General features: G+C 51.7%; 2 protein-coding genes across 2 annotated transcripts; one reads left to right on the plus strand and one right to left on the minus strand.

The window, feature by feature from the left end:
• The first annotated feature begins 100 nt into the window (after positions 1–100).
• On the plus strand, positions 101–15,668 carry RUSF1 (RUS family member 1). The gene is made up of 13 exons (XM_025864502.2): positions 101–448; positions 658–772; positions 5,436–5,481; positions 7,126–7,158; positions 7,245–7,350; positions 9,665–9,766; positions 11,840–11,910; positions 11,989–12,173; positions 12,254–12,311; positions 12,683–12,753; positions 13,414–13,557; positions 13,661–13,738; positions 14,181–15,668. The coding sequence occupies exons 1-13, from the start codon at positions 149–151 to the stop codon at positions 14,276–14,278; spliced, it is 1,407 nt and encodes a 468-aa protein (XP_025720287.1). The 5' UTR covers positions 101–148; the 3' UTR covers positions 14,279–15,668.
• Positions 14,599–20,754, minus strand: SLC5A2 (solute carrier family 5 member 2). Its single transcript, XM_025864506.2, is given in 14 exon segments — positions 14,599–14,889; positions 14,891–15,040; positions 15,839–16,054; positions 16,133–16,301; positions 16,433–16,583; positions 16,699–16,806; positions 17,053–17,188; positions 17,500–17,729; positions 17,882–17,962; positions 18,205–18,310; positions 18,620–18,784; positions 19,626–19,730; positions 19,808–19,879; positions 20,435–20,754. Coding segments are annotated over 14 exon segments (2,106 nt in total). The 5' UTR covers positions 20,561–20,754.
• Between the last annotated feature and the right edge of the window lie 3,000 nt (positions 20,755–23,754).

Here is a 23,754-nt window from a genome sequence, read left to right on the forward strand (position 1 = left end):
TGTAGGATCCTGAGCTGGACAAAGGAGGACGCAGAGGCCGGCGGCGCCTTCGCAAAGAAAGATTGCACCTCTGCAGCCGCCGTAGCCTAGCCGGAAATGTGGTTCTGCCACGTTTCGCGTCTAGAGGTCCGGAAGGACGAGTTCTGAGATGGCTGAAGGCAGGATCCCCGAGGCCCAGCTGTGCTCCGAGCAGTTCGGTTCCGGGGCGGCCCGGGGCTGCCTCGCCGCCGCCGATGGGAGCCTGCAGTGGGAGGTTTCGGGGTGGCGCTGGTGGGGGTTCTCTGGGCCCTTCACAGCAAAACCCCAAAGACGGGATGGCGGCGCCGGGGGGACTCCCGGGACTGCTTCACCACCTCTCTCCGGTCTCATGGCCGTGTTCCTGCCGCAGGGCTTCCCCGATAGCGTCAGCCCGGACTACCTGCCCTACCAGCTCTGGGATTCCGTGCAGGTCAGCCTGGCCGACTGGGGGAGGGGGCAGCATGTAGCCACGGGTGAGGGAGACAATGCGGGCCACCTCCCTCCATTTAGAGACTGGAGACTGAGGCCCAGAGCGGGGCTGGGACCTGTTTCAGGTCACACATCTATGAGAGCTGATAATAGAGCTTAGACCTCCGTGGCCCTGCGCACACTCCTCACCCCACCTTTTTTCTTCTCCAGGCCTTTGCTTCCAGCCTCTCAGGCTCCCTGGCCACCCATGCAGTCTTGCTGGGCATAGGGGTGGGGAACGCAAAAGCTTCTGTTTCAGCTGCCACTGCCACCTGGTTGGTGAAAGGTGAGCTGGGCCCCTGGAACCTCACCTGTCGCTGCTGTCAGCCCTGCCACCTCACTGGCCTCTTTTTCCTCCTACTGGGAAGCCCACCCGCTCCTTTCCCCCATCCCAGTGTTCTGGCCTCTAGTTCTGGGCTGTGATGTGTATTTGTACGGACTCGTTCCTGACTGGATCTGGGAGGCAGCTCTCCGCAGTCCCTAAAACGGTATTTTTATTGGTTTTATTCAACAATTAATTAGTCGCCCGCGACCAGAATATCCTCATCCCTAGCACCAGCCTTGCAGCCGCCCTCAGTTCCCCATACTGTTCAGAATCTCTAAATCATCTGGAGCTCACGTCGCTAAGTTAATCATCCCCTCTCCTTTACCCCTAGGCTTTTAGTGGAGCACTGCATAAGAATGCGGTTACTGAATAAAACGACCGGCTGCTTGAAATGCGGGAAATGGCTCCGTTCTAGGAAAAAAACAGTTTTGTGATTAGTCCTGAGTAGGAAAGAGGAGGTTCTGGGAAAGACGAAAGGCATCTTAGAACCTCTGGGATACCGGATGATAATAACTGTAGTAACCTTCTGCTGGATGTGTACAGCTTTTTGAAAAACCACTAATGAAAAATAGAACATGTGGTTTGGCACCATGCCACCCAAAGAGTGAGGCAGAGAAGAAAAGGGAAACGGCCACGGGTTCCACATCAGGAGGGCCTATGGCTCTCTTCGCTGTCCTTTGTCTTTCATTACTGGTTCCCTGTGGGAACTTAAATCAGACCCAAGAGAAGGCTCTTTCTGCTCCTAGCATGAGCCTGGCCACATCTCTGGTGAGTCTCCATGGATCTTTTGGAGGATCTGGAGGCTCCTGCTTAACATCCTTATTAAGACTGAGCAAACTGGCCAAATGCGCGTCGCCTCTTGAAAGAAACCTTTCTCTGTAGGGCTTCTTGTTCTAACTATCTCTTTTATTTTATTTTTTTAAATTTTTTATTGTTATGTTAATCAGCATACATGACATCATTCGTTTGTGATGTAGCGTTCCATGATTCATTGTCTGTGCATAACACCCAGTGCTCCACGCAGAACGTGCCCTCTTTAATACCCATCACCAGGCTAACCCATCCCCCCACCCCCTCCCCTCTAGAACCCTCAGTTTGTTTTTCAGAGCCCATCGTCTCTCATGGTTCGTCTCCCCCTCCGACTTACTCCCCTTCATTCTTCCCTCCTGCTATCTTCTTCTTTTTCTTTTTTCTTAACATATGTTGCATTATTTGTTTCAGAAGTACAGATCTGTGATTTTAACAGTCTTGCACAATTCACAGCGCTCACCATAGCACATACCCTCCCCAATGTCTATCACCCAGCCACCCCATCCCTCCCACCCCCCACCACTCCAGCAACCCTCAGTTTGTTTCCTGAGATTAAGAATTCCTCATATCAGGGAGGTCATATGATACATGTCTTTCTCTGATGGACTTATTTCACTCCTAGCTATCTCTTTTAATAATAATAGTGCACACAAACAGTGTTTATTATTTGCCAGTCTTTAAAAATGCTGACTTCACAGTAGCTCTGAGATAGGTATTGTCATTATACCCATTTTACAGATAAGAAAACTGAGGCACAAAAAAGTAACTTGGCCAGGGTCACAGCCAATAAATTGTAGGGCATGGCTCTGAAGCCAGGAGGTTTAGTTCCGGATTCATTTTCATACCACCAAACTGCTTAATTTGGACCTTTTCTGTTGCTCTTCTGTTGGCTGAGTGGAGTGCAGCAGGAACATGAATCAGTAATTGATGTTATCACGTCATTTCTAAGCACCCTAGTCTTATCACCAACATGTTGCCCATATACGTGTTTAAGTTATTAGGAAAAAATAAGACCATTTTAAGGTAGGAAAAAAAATACCCACTTTTTAAAGCCTATTGTTGGTATAAGGAAGCCTTAACTACAAAACAGTTTACAAACTCATTTCCATCAAACCTGGGAAATTTGTATGTGGAGCTTTAGATAAGAAACTCCCTTGGGAAAAAAGAAAAAAAACTCCCTTGGAATTTTTTTTTAAGTCATTTTTGGTTACAGATCTCTTAGTGGGACGTGGTGTTAATTGTCATAACTAACAATCGTAATAGTACTAGCAGCTAATATTTTGACAACCTATACTGTATGCCAGGAATTTTGTACACTTACTTGTAATATGTAACTTAATCTCTACAGCATCCATATTAGGGAGAAACTATTACTAATATCTTTTTCAGAGAGGTTTTGTAACTTGCCTAAGTTAACACAGGGCCAGGATTTGGACCCAGACCGACTGACTCCTGTGTCCCACTCTTCGCTGCCACATTCTTGTCAGTGGGATTTAGAGTGGAGCCTAGTACAATTTGTGGACAGCTGATCCCTTACGACTGCTCAAAAGTTTCTAGATCGTATAGCTCAGCTAATTGTAAGTGAGGCAAAGCAGAGCAAATGGGAATTAAGTTTCCTATCTAGTGGACAGTGTTGACTTTCAGATACAGGGAGGGAATGTGGCATTATTGCATCCTAGTGCCAACTTCCAGATTCTGACAAGGGCCCTGCAGACTGCTGGTGAAACATAGAGTGGGTCCCCTTTCTACCCAGTGGCCCTTGTATGCAGGACATACACCTTATTGGATATGAGTGTGCAGTCAGAGGGAAGAAAAACAGAGTCTGGCCCAGTGAGCTGTCGACAAGTAAAAAGTAACCTTGGCATGTTCAGTGTCACTAAGTTGAGCCAATACAAGAATCTTAAGTGGAACAGTAAAGTTTTTGTGGTGAATAAAATAATAGTTGAAAGAAAGAGGGTAAAGTGGGTGATAGAGGAAGCCTATAAAGCCACCTGGTGGGTATTCCAGGGATATACAGGGGACAGAAATAGAGAAGTGGAGCAGGCCCAGTAAGAAATGCACATATGCCTCGTCTGAAGTAGCCACTGCTCAGCCCCAGCCAGTTGTGGTGGTAAGGGAAGAGAGGTTCAGGGTTGCCATGTCTTCAGGTTCTTCCAGAAAAGCTGGAAATCCAGATTTTCTCATAAAGTGTCCCATTTTTGTTGACCTAGCTTCTCTGAGCTTCAGTTACTTCATCTGTGAAAGGGAGGATCTCTCAGAAGTTCATAGGATTGTGCTGAAGTTTGAAAGGAGGAGGGATTTCAGGTGACCACCAGCCTGTTTACTGGTGTTCCTCAGGCCCCGAGTTTCGTAAAGATGTCTAGGTAGAAGGCCTCACTGCCCAAGGATAGAGGTTGGGGCAAGGGGTGAGTACCACTCTTTCCAGTGGAGAATGGGGAAGGCCAGCCTGTCACCACCTTTTTATGTTGTAGGATACTCCCAACCCTCCCCAAAACCTAGTTTCCCTTCCTGCATTCCCTTAAGGGTCCATGCCCTCGAGTGCAAACAAGTTAGGAGTCCTCTGCCTACTGTATCTTTCCTTTCCAGTGTCCACTGTATGAGGCCTTCCCAGTTGTTGGGTTCTAAAACAGTCCTTTGTGATCCCCCTGCTGAACTTAATGAATGCTATTCTCAATATAAGAGGTTTATATCAGGGGGTGGAAAACCTTCCGTAAAGGACCGAATGGTAAATATTTTTACACTTTGCAGGCTGTATAGTTTCAGTCACAGCAACTGATTCTGCCATTGTGCCACAAAAACAGCCATGGACAGTCTGTAAATGAATGGGCACAGCTATGTTCCAATAAAACTTTACTTATAAAACAGGGAGTGACGACTGTAGACCACAGTTAACTGATCCTTGGTCTAAATCAGTGTTTTTCATACCGATGTTTGCTTTTATGCTGTATTTTGAGTCTGGAACCATGACCTTCTGGGTCACGGTACCCCCTTACCTCTTATAATGCCTGGCACAAAAGTAGCCAGTAAGCATTTGTTGTGCAAATGAAGGTCTAGCTGATTCTGGAGACTTCTCTGACTCTGGTTAGCCTGAGGAGGCCTCTCCCTCTGCCCCACACCCCCAGCTGTCATCATCGAACTGTAATTCAAATCCCCCCCCTTTTTTTTTAATTGATACTCTAATGACCACCCGTGAACCCACTGCCCAACCTAAGAACTAAAATATCAACGATAACCTCTGAACTTTCCACACAGAATTTCCTGCTTTTCCTTTTTTTTTTTTTATAGTTTTGCCATATAGATATATATCTATCTAAACACTGTATTGTTTCATTTTAGAGCCTTACGAGAAGTGTATTTTGCCGTATGTAGTCTTCATGGCTTACTTTTTCATGCGATATTGTAATACTAGGACTCACCCATTTTGATATGAGTAGTTGTGCATTAGATTTTTGCTGCTGTCTAATATGCCACTGAGTGAATATACCAGAATGTATCTATGCAGTCTCCTGCTGATGGGCATTTGCATTATTCCCAGTCTTTGGCTGTTTATGAACAATGCTGCAAAGAGTATTTCTGGTCCATGTCTCTTGGTGTGCATGGGCACATAGTTTTCTGGGGTACATTTTGAGGAACTGCTAAGTCTAGACACTTCTGACCCCATGATACAGCTCTGTCTATCCAATATTTATTTTGCCACACTGAGTTCCTAAGAGCAGTGATGCAAGGTGAATCGGCCATTTCAGTGCCAGGGTCTGCGGGGCCCAACAGCCCCCAAGGCTCTTCCTTGTTCCTTACCAATGCCTCTCTCCCCCAGATTCAACTGGCATGCTGGGCCGCATCATCTTTGCCTGGTGGAAGGGGTGAGTTTGTCTTCCTGGTCTGGCCACTCTCCCCAGACGGGGGTCACGTCTGTCTCATCCTTGGCTGTATTTTCAGCAGCTCCTCTCTCCTCCCAGTCTCCAGGGGAGGGGAGATTTAGCAATTATTTCATCAGAGCTAAGGTACTTACTTAGTAAGTACCCAGTCCAGGTGGCTCGCCCTAGCAATGAAGCCACAAGCCATTGCTATGATCACGCCTGCCTTCAAGAACACTGATTGGCCATTCCACTGCCCATCGTGGAAAAATACAGCTACAAGGCTCTAAGTGTCCTCTGTTTGCTTGTTGAAAGAGAAGCCTGAACAGGACAATGCTGAATTCAAAAGGATTGATTTTACTCCAAAAGCTACTTTGGTGGCTCAGAGACTTGATTGGACTTTGCCAAGCCTAGTGGGGAGTAGACTTGGGCAGGTCATCGGGATCCCTGTCCCACATGGAATCAGCGTACCATTTATCTAGAAGGCATTAAGGATCTTGTGCTGCCTTCTTCCTCCTCATGTCGGTAATGGGCAACCTCAGGAGTGATTTAGTATCTGCAATTAATTGTAGGCAGACACTACCTACAATGTGTTCAGTGAGATGGGTTATGCAAAGTGCATAGCATATTGTGGCACATACTAAGTATAATAACAACACTTATTATTAACCCTAATAAGTGTTAGCTGCTGCTAACAGCCCTGTGCCTCATAAGCTCTCTACATATCCTCTCTCATCCTCAGAACAACTTTGTAGAGAAGGATTAAATATGTACATTTTAGCAGACCTAAAAAGGGAAGTCACTTACCCAAGTTGCACGGCTTGTAACTAATAGTGTCAGGCTGCTTTATTGGGCAGAGCCCTAGACCAAGCCCACGTGTTCTGGTCCTGCCTCTGCCATTTATTCCCTCAGAAGTTTCTAATGTGTGTCCCATACCCCACCTAGGAATGCTCCTTTTCCCTCCAGGAGATTTCAAAGTAAGGAACAGGGCTAATGCTGCAAATTCTGAGCTGGTCTGGGGCTACAACGCCCTCTGCTACTGGACTCTTGGAGGAGAGTTCCCCAGGAGTTTGTGCATGGGCCAGGGAGTCCCTGTGCCTGACAAGAAGAGGCATCTATCCTCTTGGTGATAGAAGTATCCTAGGCCTAGATGTCAGAGCCTGCCTCTTTCTCTTGGCCTTTTTTTTTTTCTTGGCCCCTGCTTTCCATGTGACCTGAGGGACGTCATGTCCCCAGTCTGGGCTACTTACCTGTAACCTGTGGGGGGTTACACTAAATGTAGTTGTTTACCAGTCTCAAATATGTGGACTTCTTGCTGGCTACCCTCAGTCAAGTGGGAGGAAGGGGTGGGGAGATGTCAGAGGGACCCAGGGATGGCTTCTCCCAGGGGAGGGCCAAAGGGTGGGGAGCAGCCACGAGACAGTCAGTTCTTTTCCCTGATGCATCATGGGTTAGTGAGGGGCAAACACAAAGTGACCACTGAAGGTCCTCCCAGCTAATGGTATTTCAGGCAGCAGTGACAGGGTGTTGGGACAGATGTCTGCCTGGGGTATGGATTTCGCTGAGCCCTTCAGACCTAACCTCAGCCTGCCCACGGGATGTGTTTTCTCCTTAAATTCGAATTGTAAACCAATGTCTCCTCCCCAACAGGAGTAAACTGGACTGCAATGCCAAGCAGTGGAGGTAAGGAGGGGCTGAGACAGAGGGGAGGGAAGTCTGTTATGAAGGTCTCCTACCTCTGATCTTTAACCTCTGATCCCTCCCCCCAGGCTTTTTGCTGATGTCCTCAACGATGTAGCCATGTTCCTCGAGATTATGGCTCCCATATATCCAGTCTTTTTCACCATGACCGTCTGTACCAGCAACCTGGCCAAGGTATCCATGGGGCATCCCCTACACCTGCCTGTGTGGGCTTACTTGGGGCCCACAAGTGAGACCAGCCTGGGCCCTGTGTTCAAAGCACTTGTAGAAGAGTGAAGAAGTTCAGATTTTTTCTACTCGAACTCAACCATATTTTCTGATTCTCCTCCAGCCAAATAGTGCCTCACATAGCCTAAGACAGTGTCTGAAACCACAGGATTGGTGAGGAGCTGTGAGCTGAAAGATAGAAAAGGTGTTCCAATGTCAACATGTTGGGACCAGCTCCCTGGCTAGCTTTCATTCTTTCAGTAAAATACTTAGGGAGAGCCTACTGCATGTTTGGCATAAAATATAGGCCCTCCCATTTTTTTCTTTGAAGAAAGCTGCACATAATTAAACAAATGTTTATAACATTGTAGCTACAGGTATTCCAGATGAGAAGTGTGGGAGGCTACAAGAGGGTTGAGCAGGGATTCTGGCCTAGTCAAGGGATAGGCCCTTTCCCTAGGCCTGGGTCCTGAAGAATTGAGTTTAAGGTGAAGGGTGGATGTTTTTGAGTAGAAAGAACAGTGTGGGTCAAGGTCCAGGGGCAAGACAGCATGAAGTGGTTGTGAGGCTGGAGGGTCACATGGGGTGAATGCGAGCTCTTCGTCTCTGCCAGGCTGCTCACCCTCACAGTTCCTTCAGGTTGGCTGCGTCCAGGTGAGGAAACTGAGGCATAGCAAAATTCAGCAAAGAGCTTAGCCTGTCTTCACCACAGGGTTAAGTAAAGTACCTGGCACAAAGCAGTGACTCAAGAAGACGTCAGATCCATCTCAAAAGCCCATCTATCTGTTCAAAATCACTTCGGAGCAGTGCTTCTCCACAGGGCACCAGTGACATTTCAGACACAACAGTTCTTTGTGGTGGATTGCATTCAGCCCAGGTACCAGTCCCTGGCCCAGGCACACTGCCCCGAGCACCCCCTCCAACTCCAGGGCAGGAAACACCAGAGAAAACCAGTGCTGTCGCTGTAGACTAACGATTGTGACCTCTGCCATCTGTTTGAAATTATGCATTATACTTTGCCTTTGGGGCCTCAGTCTCTTCATCTGTCAAATACAGGAGTAAGATAGGGCCATGAACTTTCCCTGACCACCTCCCACCCTCTCTAGAGTCCTAGTCTCAGTGCCTAGTACCTCCGTATCCCAGCTACACTGGTCAGAAGCCTGGCTGTCATCCATGCCTTCTCCTCTCCCACTGTTACCTTCGTGTTACCTTCAGCTAAACCTCCCTCTGGTGGTTCCTTGTTGCTGAAAAAGCACGGTTGCTTCCTAGGCGGTCTCCCTGCTTCCATTCTCACCTCTCTTCATTACTTCTCAGAGCAGCGCATAATCCTTTTAAGAAGGGAAATCAAATCAGGTCACTTCCCTGCCCTCATTGCTCCTTAACAAGGTCCACAGGATCTGGTCACTCCAGCCTCATTTTGTACCACATTCCTCTTACCTTTGAGCGAATTATTCCTTCTGCCTGCATGACAACTTGTGTGTTTATTTATTGTCTATTGATTTTTTTTTTCCTGGAATTTGTTGAGTTCTTTTTATTTATTTATTTTTTTTATTATTATGTTAATCACCATACATTACAACATTAGTTTTTAATGTTATTGTCTATTGATTTATACACTTAATGAGGGCAAGGGTTATATCCGAATTATATCACAGCACTAAATCTGTGTCTGGCATCTAAACGAGATTTGATAAATATGAGATGGATGACAGGGATCAGTGACCCTCACTGATGAGTTCTACCATCCTAGATCTCAGGGATTGAGGAGGCCCAGGTGTCCTGGGAGGTCAGGGCCATCACTGTGGGTTTTGAAGTGGCCTGGAAGACTTGCCTGGGCCTCCACTGGGACAGGAAGAGAGTGGAGTTAGTTACGGGCAGAATGGAAGCATAAAGTTGGAAACCAGCCTGGGCCGGGGAGCTTAGCAAAGGGGCAGGTGCAGCCAAAGTAGAAGTTGGAGGTTGGAGAAGTTGTGGGCTAGGAACAGTGTTTGGGCCTCCACCTTGGGGAAATAAATGGAGCTCCTTTGGACTAGGCCACAGGGAGGTGAGACAGGCAGGGCGTTAGTTTTCTCCAGGAACAAGAGAGGGGAGGTGGATCTAGTGGAAGTGTGGGAATGAGAACGAGATAACCAAGGACAGCATTCAGGGTTTGGCTCTTTGGTCACCTGATGCCTGGTTTTCTCAAACTGCTTTGAGTCATTTATTTGGCTTAGCCACAGAAGTGCCTATGTTGCCGCAACACGTGGCCATTCTGACCTTCCTTCTCCCTTTCCCTACCTAGTGCATTGTGAGCGTGGCTGGTGGGGCCACTCGGGCTGCCCTGACCATGCACCAGGCCAGGAGAAACAACATGGCTGATGTGTCAGCCAAGGATAGCAGCCAGGTGAGCAGCTGGAATTGGGGTTGGGGGGAGTCGGAGCAGGGAGGCAGGCCAGGCCATGGTTTGGGAGTGTGGAGACAAGCACCTGAGTGCTCCTGAGGGTAGGGTTGGGAGACCGACACACAGGAAGAACTGTCGTGCTCCCTGCTCTGACTCACATGGGTAGTCAGGTTGAGGGCATGAGTTCTAGTGGCAAAAGTCCAAGCTGATCATCTCAGCCCCTTCCCACTGCCTGTGTGACCAAGAGTGGGCCCTTGCCCTGGCCTTCGCCCTCTCTGGGCCAATAGCCCCAACCTGGGAGGTGGATGTCTGACCACGTGAGGCCCCATATGTTAAAGCACTTGGCAAGTCAAAAACTGCTCAGCATGTGAGGTAGCTGGGGTCATTGGCCAGAAGTCTCCACTTGACAGTTTTGTAGGCCTTTTTGACCCAGCCCCTCACCTGACCAGGGCGTCCTGGAGGAAAGGTGGAGACCCCGAAGGCTGAACTCTACAGGTATTGGATCCTCCCAGGCTCCTGTGCTAGGTGCTTATGTGTGTTGTGGTGTTTAACTCTCACACCAGCCCCAGGAGGGCTATTATTATTGTTATCCCTGTTTCACAGAAGAGGAAAATGAGGCCCAGGTTAGTCAGAAGTGTGACATAGTTTGGACACTGAAGCAATTTAGAAACCTCTGTTCTGTCCGGTCCTACACTCTATCCTTCTCTTAAATTGTTTTGCTCAGTTTCTAAATAGAAATTTTTTTAAATTTAAAATTAACTCCTTTCAACAATAGTAACAGAAGCTGAAAAACATATATATATATATATATACACATACACACTCATATATATACATATATATATATATATATATATATAAACACCAGCTAATATTTATTAAGCACTAACCATGTGCCAAGTATTTCATTTATATGAATTCATTAAATCCTCACAGTGGTCTTATACAGGAGGGACTCACTGTTGCCATTCTACAGATGAGGAAATAAGTCATAGCTTCAGTCCCCCTGAGTACCTTTGGACACATCCCTTCTCTCAGGAAATGGTTGGATTAATTCTTCCCCATTATGTCTTCCCTAGGTCATTAGGAAGGGAGAAATAAGTACAACCCGGGACTTGGTGCTTTAGGATCTCCCAGCTCCATGCCTGCTGCCTCTCACCTCCTCTCTTTCTAACCCCCAGCCCTCCCCATACCCCTAGGCTGTGTTTTCCAAGCCCCAGGGCTCCCTCAGTCTGCAGAAGCAGGGACACATCACAGGGGCAGTGCAGGACATATGCTCAGTCCTGCGGCAGGCCCCTGCTTTCTGCTGATGTTGCTTTATTGCCACTTGATGGGGCTGCCCGAAATGACTCTTCCCACCTGAGGGAGGGGAGGTCCTTCTGCTCCTGCGCAGCCAAGCCCTCTAATCTCCCATTTACCACCTATTTACACCCATAGCTCTTATTTCCACAGCCCACCCCCTTGCCAGGACAGCTGGGTAGGAAGAGCTCTCCCAGCCTCAAGCCCGCTTTGTGCCAGGACCAGCTCTCCCTTGGACCCCAGTGGTCAGGGGCACCGATCCAGACTCTTCCTCCCTCATGAGTAGTTGGGGACAGGTGGCCTGGTGTCTGGCCAGTCAGGCCATCTCAGGCCATCAGAGCGTTCTGATAACATTGATTCTCAAGGGAAGAGGTTTGGATCTTGTGCCTTTCTTCCTGAGTGGTTCCTTGAACCCTTCGCAAATGTGTCTGTCAGTTTTTGTATACCACGGGGCTAAGGGGGATCAGTCTTTTTAAACCACCAAATACAAGAACTTTCTCATTTTGAGGACATTCGCTTGCCCGAGTATAGGGCTACTCAGAGGACTCTTGCAAAACAAAGAAGACATGTTCCAAGGGCATTGTATCTCCCTAGACAGAAGCAGCTGGTATCTTAAATGACAGCTCACTCATTAAAAACTTCACTAGGCATCCTCATCAGTGTAGGGAGCCCTGGGAGGAACTGGGGCAGGGAGGAATGTGGTGAAAGGCACTCAAGGTTATTCAGCCTGGCCTGGAAGGAAGCCCTCCAACTCCCAGCCCTTCTGCCATTTTCTAGGAGACATTGGTAAACCTGGCAGGGCTCCTGGTCAGCCTCTTGATGCTTCCCCTGGTGTCAGCTTGCCCTAGGTAAGACAGGATCAAGGGCAGGGAGGAGGTGCCCGGCCAGGCCTCCGCCCCTGTTGACCACCCCATTCTCCCACCCAGCTTCAGCCTCGGTTGTTTCTTCTTCCTCACGGCTCTTCACATCTACGCCAACTACCGGGCAGTCCGAGCCCTTGTCCTAGAGACCTTGAATGAAGGCCGGCTCCGGCTGGTCCTGAAGCACTTCCTTCAGAGGGGAGAGGTACTTGGCCCCACCTCAGCTAATCAGACGGAGCCACTGTGGACAGGTGACCCAACCCCTTGGTCTCAAGTACTGTGTCTCCCAGTCTCTCCCCGGTCTGGGCATCCTGACTCCAGCTTCCCACAGGTTTTTGGCCGTCTCTGTCTCTATGCCTGGGGGTCCCCCTACACCGCTTGATCTCCAGGTAAGTGGCCCAGTGTCTCCCACCCACCCCTGCTGCCACCCCCCCCCCAAATATGCTCTTTATTCTGATTACACACTGGCCTCCCCTGACCAGGCCTCACCTCTCTATTCTTGGTTCTTTATTGCCACTGACCAGACTTGGGGTCAGCATGGGTGTTTGAGGGCAGCAGGGGTGTGACACAGAGTAGATACGAGGGATACATTTGTTAGATGCAGGAAGAAAAGAAGGATGGATGTGGCGTGCAGGGGTACTGGCTGAGAGAGACGAGAAGGGGGTGAAGGACACATGAAGTAAGGACAGTTCAGCCGACCGAATGGCTACTCCTGCTTTTGCTTTCTCCTGCCCCACTCCACTTTCTTCTTTCTTTTCAGTGTCTTTGAGCTGCAACAGCTGGCTGAGGGACACCAAGAACCCTACCTCCTTCGCTGGGACCAGTCACAAAGTAAGTGTGCCGTGCTCTTCCAGCCTTAGATTCACCCTTCTGGGGTCAACTTCTCATTCCACCAGCTCCAAGGCCTCAAGCCCTGGACAATTTAGAGGCTGCCTGGTGTCCTGGAAGGAGCTCTGGACTAAGACCTGGTGCCTTCAAATTATAGGTGCATGCCCCAATGAAATTCACATTGTCCCTGTGTAAAATAAGGCTAACAATACCTGCCTTATTGTCTGTGTGTTTTTATGAGAACCAGAGAAGGCGATTATGTAAAGCAATTTATATATTGCAACATACTCAAATAAGATTATGACCTTTGGTTACCCCTGGAGAACGTTTCTCTCCCATCCAGAGTCACCTGTTAAGGAAACAGGTACCGGAGTTTACCGGTCTGCTGGTTGTGTGCTAAAAGGTGCTTATTCTTACTAGACATGCAAAGTAAACCCACCTCAGTGGGCTCCTATAAAGTTGTATTTGGAAATTGAGCATTTCAGTTTGGCCAGAACATTGGGACAACAGGAGATGAAGATGGAAGGGAAAGGGTAAAAGATAGCCTCCCTCCATGCCAGGCTAAGGCCTCAGGGCAGACAGGGATGAAGCAGGATGGTAGGTTTGAGGGTGTTTAGGGAGGTGGCCCTTCCCTAGTACCAGTCTGTCTCTGGGTTTCTCCAGACCAGGTGCAAGTTGTTTTGAGCCAGATGGCAGGCCCTGAAACCATCCTAAGGGCTGCCACACATGGACTGGTGCTTGAAGCCCTGCAAGGAGATGGGCCCCTCCCAAGAGAACTGGAGGAACTGAGGAACCGAGTACGGGCAGGTAAGCACCTCACAGTCTAGACTGTTGATGGCTCGAAGAGGGGTAGAGAGGACTGTGTTACACTTGGGGACCTGACAGCTTCTGGTTCTGCACCCACCTCCAGGTCCTGAGAAAGAGAGCTGGGTCATCGTCAGGGAGACACACCGAGTGTTGGACAGGCTATTCCCAAAGTTCTTGAAAGGTAACATCCTTAAGCTCCATGGCTCTTTGGCCTCTGGGGCCTTCTCCTCAGAGACCCTGCCTAACCCGTTTCCCTGTCTGCAGTATGGGGAGGGTCGGGGTACTGAGGCGGTGTCAGTATTGACAATCTGTATAATCCCAGTTGGCATCGAAGAACTGGGGGCGGGGGGGTGGGCGGCTCACAAATGACTAATGATGATCTTTCATTTAGCACCTACTCCATTCCAGCTCTTTTCCATGTGCTAACTCAGTGAATTCTCACTACAGCCAGATGAGGTTTTAGCCTCATTTTGTGCCAGAAATGACCCAGCAGAGGCGAGAGGAGGCCGGGCAGTACACAGAGCATGCACCTGGCCCGTGCTGCTCCTTACCACTCTCCCCAGACTCCCTAGAGCCTTCTTCCCAGCAGTGCCAGCGGCATCCTTATTATGACCTCTCCCCAGGACTGCAGGATGCAGGCTGGAAGACTGAGAAGCACCAGCTAGAGGTGGATGAGTGGAGGGCCACATGGCTTCTCTCTCCGGAAAAGAAGATCTTGTGAGCAGCCCAGATAGAGGCCCAGGTCCCAGGATAGGAGCCTGGAGCAAGCACACTTTGGCCACAGCAGGATGTGGGAACAGCGGCTTTATTTTCGCTTAGGGGAACTGCTGTGGCAGTTTGGCCAAGGCCTCATGGGCTATAACTGCCAGTCAGATGGACAGGGCCCCCAGACAGAGATGAAGTGGCGAGAAGGGGAACCAGGGCCTACCCCCTCCCGCTCCTGCCGTTCTCCCTTCTCACCACTGCAGGCTCCTCCTGCCCATTCATTGTGAGGCTGAGCCCTGCCCTGGCTGTGGCTCATGGTGTCCAACAGAGTTGGCCTCAGGCATAAAAGCCCCAGAGGAACGTGGCCACAGCCATCATTAGCAGGGCATTGAAGTTGACCACACGGGCCCAGCTCGAGTCCTCGCTGATGTCCTCCAGCCGCCTGGCTGCTGCAGCCACCTCCTCCTGGGTAGGGGCAGGGGGACTGCCCGCCCCCGCCCCGCTCATTCCACAGAACCAGAGCAGGCACCTGCGGACCAGGCCTGGAGCTGGGGACTGGGGCTCTGGGAAAAATTGACCCTGTACAGTTAGTTCGAGGGAACTTGGCTCCCCTAGTCCCTGGCCCCACCTCCTGAAGTAGCACCTCACCCTCCATGTCCACTGCATGCTCCGGACACCCGTTCTGTATAGGGGGGGAGGCTGGACCTGCCGGCTCATCAGCATCCAGGTCCTCTCGCTCCTCCTTGCTGTGCCGCAGACTGAAAACCAGGCGGTGGAGCTGGGGAAGGGGGCAGGGACCAAGTGAGAGTGCTGTTCCCCCACCCGGGCCCCTCAAGTCTCTTGTCCGCCTGGTACTCCCTCAGCTCCCCCTGTCTACCCTGTACACACAGTTCAGACTCCGTTCACTCAAACCCGACCTTCCATGGCTGCCCTTCGCCCTCAGACTGAACCTGAGTTCTTCAACTGTGTCTTTAAAGCTGTTGGCCCTGGTCAGCCCCTGCTTCATTACCCCAAGTCCCTGTCTACGCTCAAATTATGGTCCTTTAGACTCTAGTCTTCTAGTCCTGCTAACAGTGTTCCTTCCTGCGGATATTTGTTCACATAGTTTCCTCCTGCTACCTTTCCCTCCTTCTCCACCTGTGCAGCCCTGCCCATCCTTCTGCCCAGCTCCTCTGGCCTGGCCCCCAATCAGCCCTGCTCTGGGGCACCTACCCTGCAGCAGCACAAGACCAAACCCTTTTGTGGGCCTTCAGGATAGTACTCTGTCCCTCTCAGCCACCAATCAGATCGGTGTTCTGAGTCCCAGGGGCCATTCCAAGGACTTTGGGGGGCTTTCATCACCTCCCTCACAGTCTTCAAGCCACCTCCCCCCCAGAACCCCTCAAATAAATGTCATTCAAATAAAACATTGTGCTTGCTTTGCAAATGCAGCTTCCAACTGGACTGCCAGTCTACCCTCACGAACCCCCAGTATAGAAATCCAGGTGCTCCTCACCGGGCATTCCTGGAAGTGGATTGGCAGGCTAGGGGTAGAGAGGGCTGCATACTTGGCGCCCATGCAGAGGCCGGCACTTACGTGCTTGCGTGGGATGGGTGCTGTGCACAGTGAGACTGCAAGGGTGAGGAGGCCGGAGCAGATGAAGAGCACGATGGCAAAGTAGAGGTAGTGCATGCCACAGAGGAGTGCTGGGCACGCCGAGGGTTGCACACAGCTGCCCGAGCCAAGGGAGAACTCAGGAACAAGTCGTGCCAGACCCATAAGCAGGCCCCCAATCAGTCCCCAGAAGGCACCCTGCCGGGGGAGAGAGTGTTCAGCCTCTTGGGGATGTCCAGGTTCTGCCCCAAGCTCGCCACCTGCACACAGACTCACCTTCTCGTTGACACGGGGCACGAAGAGTGCCAGCACGAAGATGGCAGACACAGGTGGCGCCAGGTAGCTGGAGACGGCCTGCATGTAATCAAAGAGCTGCCCGCCCTGCGCTGCCTGCACCACGGGTAGCCAGGCCACGGATACCGCCACGATGAACACCACCCAGAGCCTGCAGCGGGTGACCATCAGGAGATTTCACCCGGGACTCCCCATCTGCCCCTGATCCTACGAGTGTTCCCTGCCCCTGCCCCCAGGGGGCCGATTGGTGGGGCAGGACCTGGGGGGAAACCCAGGCCGCACCGTCCTACTAGCAGCAGCTCGCGGTCGCTTGCGCGGGGCCGCAGGCGCGTGTAGATGTCCATGGTGAAAAGCGTGCTGCTGCTGTTAAAGATGGAAGCCAGCGAGGACATGAGCGCAGCCAGCATGACCGCCAGCATGAGTCCGCGCAGACCTGCAGGCCGATGGGAGCTGTGAGTCCCGGGCCACCAGGGTGTCCCCGGGAGGGTGCGGACTCGGTGAGGGGTGACTCCTCCCAGTGGCAGTCTCCGCAGCCAGCCGGCCCTTACCGTTGGGCATGAGCTTCACAACAAGCCGCGGGTAGGCGATGTTGGAGCAGCCCACCTCGGTACCGCACACGCGCTTACACACCTCGGGCACCACGCACGCCACCTCATCTGCGGGAAAGAGGCCACGACGTGGCTAGAACGGGACCTGGTCAGGGAATTCAGATCCCTGAAGTGGGGACGGGAAATCCTAGTGGAAGAGAGATGGGACCTCTGGTGGGAGGTGGGACTGGGTGACAGGATTTCCAAAGCAAAGGACAGTAACGGAAATGGGAAAGAGGCACCTGTAGCCATACACAAGAAAGGGGCTGGACGGGGCACAGGACTCTTGGTGGGGGCGGGGGTTGCAGACGTTACCCGGATAAAGAATGCGGCTGATCATGCCCGGCATGACCATGAGGAACATGGGCATCAGCTTCAAGTAGCCACACAGTATGCAGCCCGCCTTGATGTGGGTCAGGTTCTTCCCGGCCAGACAGCGCTGCACGATGACCTGCGGCGGGGGCTGTTCAACTACCTGCGTCCAAACCTGGATACCTTGCCCTCTTCAGGCCTTGCCTCTACTCGCTGCTCTAATTCAGGCCTGCCTCTGGCTCAGCGGTGCTGGCAATTCACCTTCATTCAGACCCAGAGTCTTTGGATTCCGCTGGGTTTGGTTTAGCTCCATCCTGGCGAGGTTCCTGACCGCTCAGACCCAGCCTTTGAGCGTCCTCATACGGGTTCCGGTTCCACCCATCTCAGCTCCTCCCACAGCGGTTCTGGTTCTGCCCCAGCCTCCCTCCCGGCCCAAGCCCGACCCCGCACCTGGTCGCTGCACCAGTACCAGCCCGAGACGATGGTAAGACCCAGGAGTAGTGCCGGCCACGGCAGGTCCCCCGTCACAGGGTCCCGGAGCAGATGGTAGGAGTCCGGCCGGGGTCGATAGCAGGAACTTGAGATGTTGCCCACCGCCGGATCCTCAGAAACCGTCAGCGACGTCATTGCCCCCAAGTATTTGTCGAAAAGCCCCGAATACCCGCCCACCTCGTGGAAGGCTGTGAGGGCAAGGCTGTCAGGGGACCCGGCACCCGCGCCAAGGCCCTCCCTAGGACCCACGTGCTGGAGACGCGCGATGTCTCTGCTCCCAGGTTGAGAGCTCTGTGACTCGCATCCTCTGTGCCCCTCCCCCACTGGCTGAGCTCCATACCGTAACCCATGAGGATGAAGGCCCCCCCAAGAATGACGAAGGTCTGCACGGTATCTGTGTACATCAGCGCCGCCAGCCCTCCTGCAACGGGCCTGGGTCAGTGGAGACAGCCCACATAGGTTGCCACGAGTACATACGGTGTCTTTGTGCGAATTTGAAAAATGTGCCCCTTCCTGGAGAGCAAATTTCAAAGAAATGGCCCATTCTCCAGGATCATGTACCCGGGCATCAGGAGGCAGGACTTAGCAGAATGTGCTTCAGTGACACTCCCACCCAGCACATCTCTCGAGACCACTCCGTCCCTAAGCCCCTGCCACAGCCACCTGTCACAGTGTAGATCATGGTGATGCCCAGAAGGGCGATGACAGAGGCATAGATGTTCCAGCCCAGAGCCTGTTGAATGAATACTGCCCCGGAGAACATGTCCACCTTGGGGGAAGGAGCGATAGCACGGGTCAGGACCCAGGGACCCAGACAGGGACCCAGGTCTACCTCATGCCCAGACCACGACCCTACATGGCCCTGCTTCCAAAGTTCTCTTATTTTTCGATGGTCTGGCCTTCCCAGGTCCCACCCATTGTGGCCGAGGCCCAAAACCTTTTCCTTACAGACCCTGCTTCAGACATGGCTCTTACAAGCTCTTTCTCCTTGGTCCCGCCCCCTCCAGAGTTTTCGAGAGACCTCCACTCCCTGGTCCCTCCCTTCCAGGGCCCCGCCCCGCCCTCCATGAGTGCGCACCGAAATCTTGGTGAAGATGTACAGAAAAAGCGAGAGCACTGACAGGTAGAGGCGGATACGATGGCCTCCAAAGCGCTTGCGCAGGTACTGTGGCATGGTAATGACGCCCGCGGTCAGGTACACTGGTGCGAAGACCCAGCCCAGTAACAGCACCACGAACAGCGCCTGTGGGCACAGCTGATGGCTGAGGATGACAGATCCTGCTATGAGTGAGCCCTCGCCCCTGGAGGGTCTGAGAGACCTCTTCCTGAAAGTGCTATACCAAGGAAAGATCTCACTGGGGACCCAGAGGATGCAACTGCCGAGGATGTCCCTGGGCCCGGGATATTAAGGGACAGGGTCTTGACACCTCCTTGGGCCCTTAACTAGAGCCCTCCTAGCCCTCCCAGGCCAAGACCCCTGGCCAGTCCCTCCCAAGATGGTCCCTATGCCTTCACCCCCCAGCACATAAATCCAACCACAGACCCCTCAGCCTGACCACAGCCTCTGCCAGGAAGGGCTGCCTCCCCTCTCCTCTCCACCCAACCAAACCCTCTGTCCCTCAAGACTCGGCACAGAGACCTCCTCCTCCTCCAGGAAGCCCTGATCTCCCCAAGCCTCAAAGACAAGCCTCAGTCCCAGAGCCTTGTCTCCTTCCCACTTCTGCAAGGGACTTTAATTTGGTCCAGGGATCTTCACAGGCCACAGCTTCAGAGAGCATCAGCGCAAGCACTTCACTGTCTTCGAGGCTGTTCACCCCACTTCAGAGAGGAGTAAATCAAGGCCACAGAGGGTAGTGGCTGGTCCAGGCTTACCCAGCGAGTCAGGAGCAGGCCCTGAAAGTCGTCATCTCCAAAATCCCCCTGCCCGCAAGCTGGATGTGTGACCCTCACTCGAAGCCCAACCACACCCCACCACTTGGGAGGTCCCACCTCGTCTTACATCCCCCCTGCTTGGAGCCTCCCCAGGTGTGACAGTTCTAGGGGTTCCCACCGGGGGCGGGGTATCAGCAAAAAGAGGGTCTCACATTCCACTCAAACCCAGCCACAGCCAAGCCGCTTGCAGCACCAGTCCCTGCCAGGCCCACAAAGTGGCCACTGCCGATGTTGCTGGCAAAGAGAGAGGCCCCGACCTAGATGGTCAGAGTGGGGGGGTGAGCTAGGCTGCTTCTCTAGGCCTCGCCCCCCTCCACCGCACAGCCTCTCTCACCGGCCACCACACCATGCTTCGTCCTGCCAGGAAGTAGCCGCCAACGGTGCCTCTGTTGGTTCTGCACATGGACTGAGGGAGAGGAGTGGGGGAGGGGGAGAGACTTGGGTTCGGAGCACATCTTTGGACCTCATTAGCCTTCTCAATACATTCCTCATCCTCGTTTCCGGCTGAAGATTAACCAGCCCTTGGCTCTCTTGATGGTTCCCACCCAACACCCTGCCCCAACCTCCTCTGAGGCACCTAGAGCAACCCGGGCCCTAACCTAGTGCCCAGCTACCCAAGCTTGAGTGTGGCTGGATTTGGCCTGACTTTTCCTGGGGCCTTGGATAAGGATGGGCTTCTGGTCAGATACTGCGTGGACAGGGGAACAGAGACCTCATTTAGAATGCTGTCCCTGATGAAAATCCACTGATCCCTTCAACTAACCCAAATCCAAAAGTGGGAAGACAAGGAATGAGTATTGGCTGGGCCTTCCTGAGACTATCAAAAGACTTGCTTGCCCCCCAGCCCTAGGTTTCTTCCTCAAAGATCCAGGCATCCCACCCCTACTAAACATGGAGTCTCCCTGAGACTTTCCCCACAAGCCCCAGAAGCCTGGCCTCCAGCAGCACCCCAACTTCTCACCCACAAGCCGACACCAACGACCAGCAGGAAATAAGCAGCAATGACCAGGATGTCAGCAGAGTTGTTAATTAAAACCCTCTGGTTTCCCAGTCCCGGTACGGAGCCTGCCTCTGTGTGTTCCTCCATTCTGCCTGGGATCTGTCCCTCAAGGGACCAGTCCGTGGATTTCCTCACGGGAGGGATTAATGGTTACCTCAGGGGCAGTGAGCCGGCAAGTCCCCTAGGTCTTGTCCCCCCTCCCCAGCTTTGTTTAGCTGAATCAGGTCTCATCAAGGCCGAAAACTCGTCCTGTGGAGCACTTTCAAGTTCAGGAGCACTCCTTCCTGGGCCTTAGCCCCCACCCCTTCCCCTGTGACCCAGGCTCAAAATTACTCCTTTCACCCATGCTTACCCTTCAGCCTTGACCTGGGGAGCGTGGCTGAGCCAGCCTCCTGGTTTTGACTAATCCAGAGGGATCATTTTCAAACCCAAATCTGACAGTGTCTCTACCCTGCTCAGAAACCCTTCCTAGCTTCCCATCATACTAAAGGAAGTAGGAGCGCTTCTGCCTCATGTTCAAGGCCTGTCATCCCCTGACTCTTGCCCACCCTTCCCCTTGCTCCTCCACACCAAACCTGGGGTGATACCACATTTCCCTCCAACTCCCTTGCCCTGCCCAGTCCCTGTATTTTCACATACCCAAACTTTTGCCTAAGCTGTGCATTCTGCTTAGAGTGCCTCCCTGCCTCCCAGATGGCCCACTCATACCTCTCAGGGGTAACCTTCTGTACCCAGCCCATGTCAACTCTCCAGGGAAGGCTTCTCTGACTTTTCTGATACAGTTATGAGCACATTGTGTTGTCCTCGTCTGGGTCCAGGTCTGCCTTCCCAACAGACTAGAGATTACCCACAAGCAGGAAATGGCCTGATTCATCCCTGGAGTCCCATTGCTCAGCACAGGACTGAACAGAAGGGAGGGTATTGATAAATATCAGTAGGTCTGCCTTTCTAGAAGAATCGGCCAGACTCGGATGTCTGATTATGACAAGTTGGGTTCATGCCTGAGATGGAAAACAGAAAACAATATTTTAGGGGAATATATTTAAGGAATGCCTTAGTTTGGGTCCCTTCAAAGCAGACCTGAAGATGAGAATTGGGTGCAAGGACTTTCCTGAGGAGGTGACCCCAGGAAGGTATTGAGACAAAGAAGAAACGTCAATAAGTGGCATGTTGATTAAAAGGTTGCCACTATGAACAATCCCAGTGGGGACTATTTGAGACACTGTGGGGAACACACCTCAGAATTGACCTCTCCGAGCCAGGAAGCTGGAGTATTTATTCACCAATTCCTGTCGCTAAGGTTACAGAACCTCGCCCTCCCGCTTCAGGCCTGCTGGGTGCAGGAGCACACTTGTTTCCCCAGAGAGTACCCGCAGACAGAAACTCGGGGAGCAGCTGGGGAGACTAGGTGTCTGGGAACTAACTGTCTACATATGACTTCCCAGGTGGGCTGAGTGGGTATGGGCAGCACATCCACAGCGTCTGCTTCAGGGGGTGATACATTTGAAGTGCCTGAGAGAAATCCAGGTCCAAATGTCGGAGGATACAAGGGGGTTATAGGCCCTTAAAATCTGTATGCCCTCTTTGTGGCCTGCAACGCCCTTCATGATGGGGCATGTATTTCCTCTTTGACCTCATCTCCTACTACTCTCCCCTCTACTCCCCCTAATCCAGCCCTACTGGCCTTCTTTCCTTTCGTTCAATATGCCAAGCTCCTTCCTACCTCCTGGCCTTTGCACTTGCTGTTTCCTCTGCCCGGAATGCTCTCCTCAGGCTCTTCGCCTGGCTGTTTTCTTTCCTCAACCTTCCAAGTCTCAACTTAGATGTTCCATATTCACAGAGACCGACTATTTGGTTAAAAGTAATCCCTTTCTCACCTTCTCTAACTCAGTTCTCTGTTTTTTCCCCTTTTCCCCTTCCCTCCTTTCCTTTCTTCTTCATTCCATCCTTCATTAACAAGCATTCACTGAGCACCTTCCACAGGGCTAGATAGCGTTCTAGACACTGGAGGGACAATGGTCAGCAAAACAAACATGTAATCTGACAGACAAATTCTCAGGAGCTTGCATTCCAGTTTGAAAAACAGACATAGACAAGCAACAAATAAACACCTATTTGCAATAGTGATAAGTGCTTTGAGGGACTTTGGGGGTGCTATGGATGGAAACAAGGAGGAAGAGTGACCTTGACTTAGGCCATGAGGAAAGTCTCCATTAGTTCATCACATGTGTCACTTGGTATTTGTCATCTGTCTCCTCTACTAGACTTCAGCTCCACGAGGTCAAGAAGCATGTCTGCTTGGTTCCCTATGGTCTCCCCAGCACCTGATATAGAGCCTGGCATAGTACATACTCAATAAACACTTGGTGAAATGAGTGAATCAAGACTAGAGATGGCCAACTGGGGCCTCCTCAAGACAGGAAGGTGGTTACAAGCCAGGAAATAGAATTCTCCAGAGAGAATATGTGGAAGGAGAAGAGCAGGAAGCCTGAGAAGACCTAGGGAGAGGAGCCTCAGAGAGGAAAGAATCTGGGGGGGTCAGGCCGAGGTGAGGACAGAGAACACCTCACCTTTGTCTTACCCACACATGCTCTCCTTGGCTACCAGCTCCTCCTCAAGCAGGAAGGGCCTCTGAGAATCCATCATTTCCAGCTTCAAAGTCTCCTACAGTTTGGACCCAGGAATCCAAGTCCTTTCCCTAGGGAACTGCAGGGTCTAAAGTGAAGGTTCAGAGGCTCAGAAAGGCTCTGGGGCTTAGGGATTCAGATGGAGCCTAAACTCCACATCTAAAAATCCGTGGCCCACCCATTTCTGTTGGGGCTTAGCTCAGGTGTCTCCACCTCTAGGAAGACTTACTTGACTCTCAGTCTGAGTTAAAAGCCTCCTTCTGGCTCTTAACAGCCCCTGGTGCTTCCTTTGGTCACTGCTCTGACCACCCCAAGTGTCATCCTCTGCTTAGGGGAGACGTTATGAGTCAATATGAGTAAGAGGGAAGCTGTGCCTTAGGGCCCAGATCCAAGGAGTGGGCACAAATTGGCACTTCTGGATGGAGCCCCATCTCTGAGGGTCTTTTCAGGAGGGGAGAAAAATCTGAAAATTAGACAAGGTGACAAGGGTGGGAGGGAGTGGGAGTGAGAGGTGGGGGTGGAGACAGATTAAGTGCTTATTTCAAGGATACAGGTTGCTGAGGAAGTGGGGAATGAGGGTGGGAAGTTTCCATGGGGCCCAGCCTGAGCTCCTGTTCTGGTTCCCCACTATCTGTACAATCCAGCGCAGGCTCA

Source organism: Callorhinus ursinus, unplaced genomic scaffold, assembly GCF_003265705.2.
Source record: "Callorhinus ursinus isolate GAN/ISIS: 27379988/994484 unplaced genomic scaffold, GSC_fseal_2.0 scaffold55, whole genome shotgun sequence".
In the NCBI taxonomy this organism is placed as follows: Eukaryota; Metazoa; Chordata; class Mammalia; order Carnivora; family Otariidae; genus Callorhinus; species Callorhinus ursinus.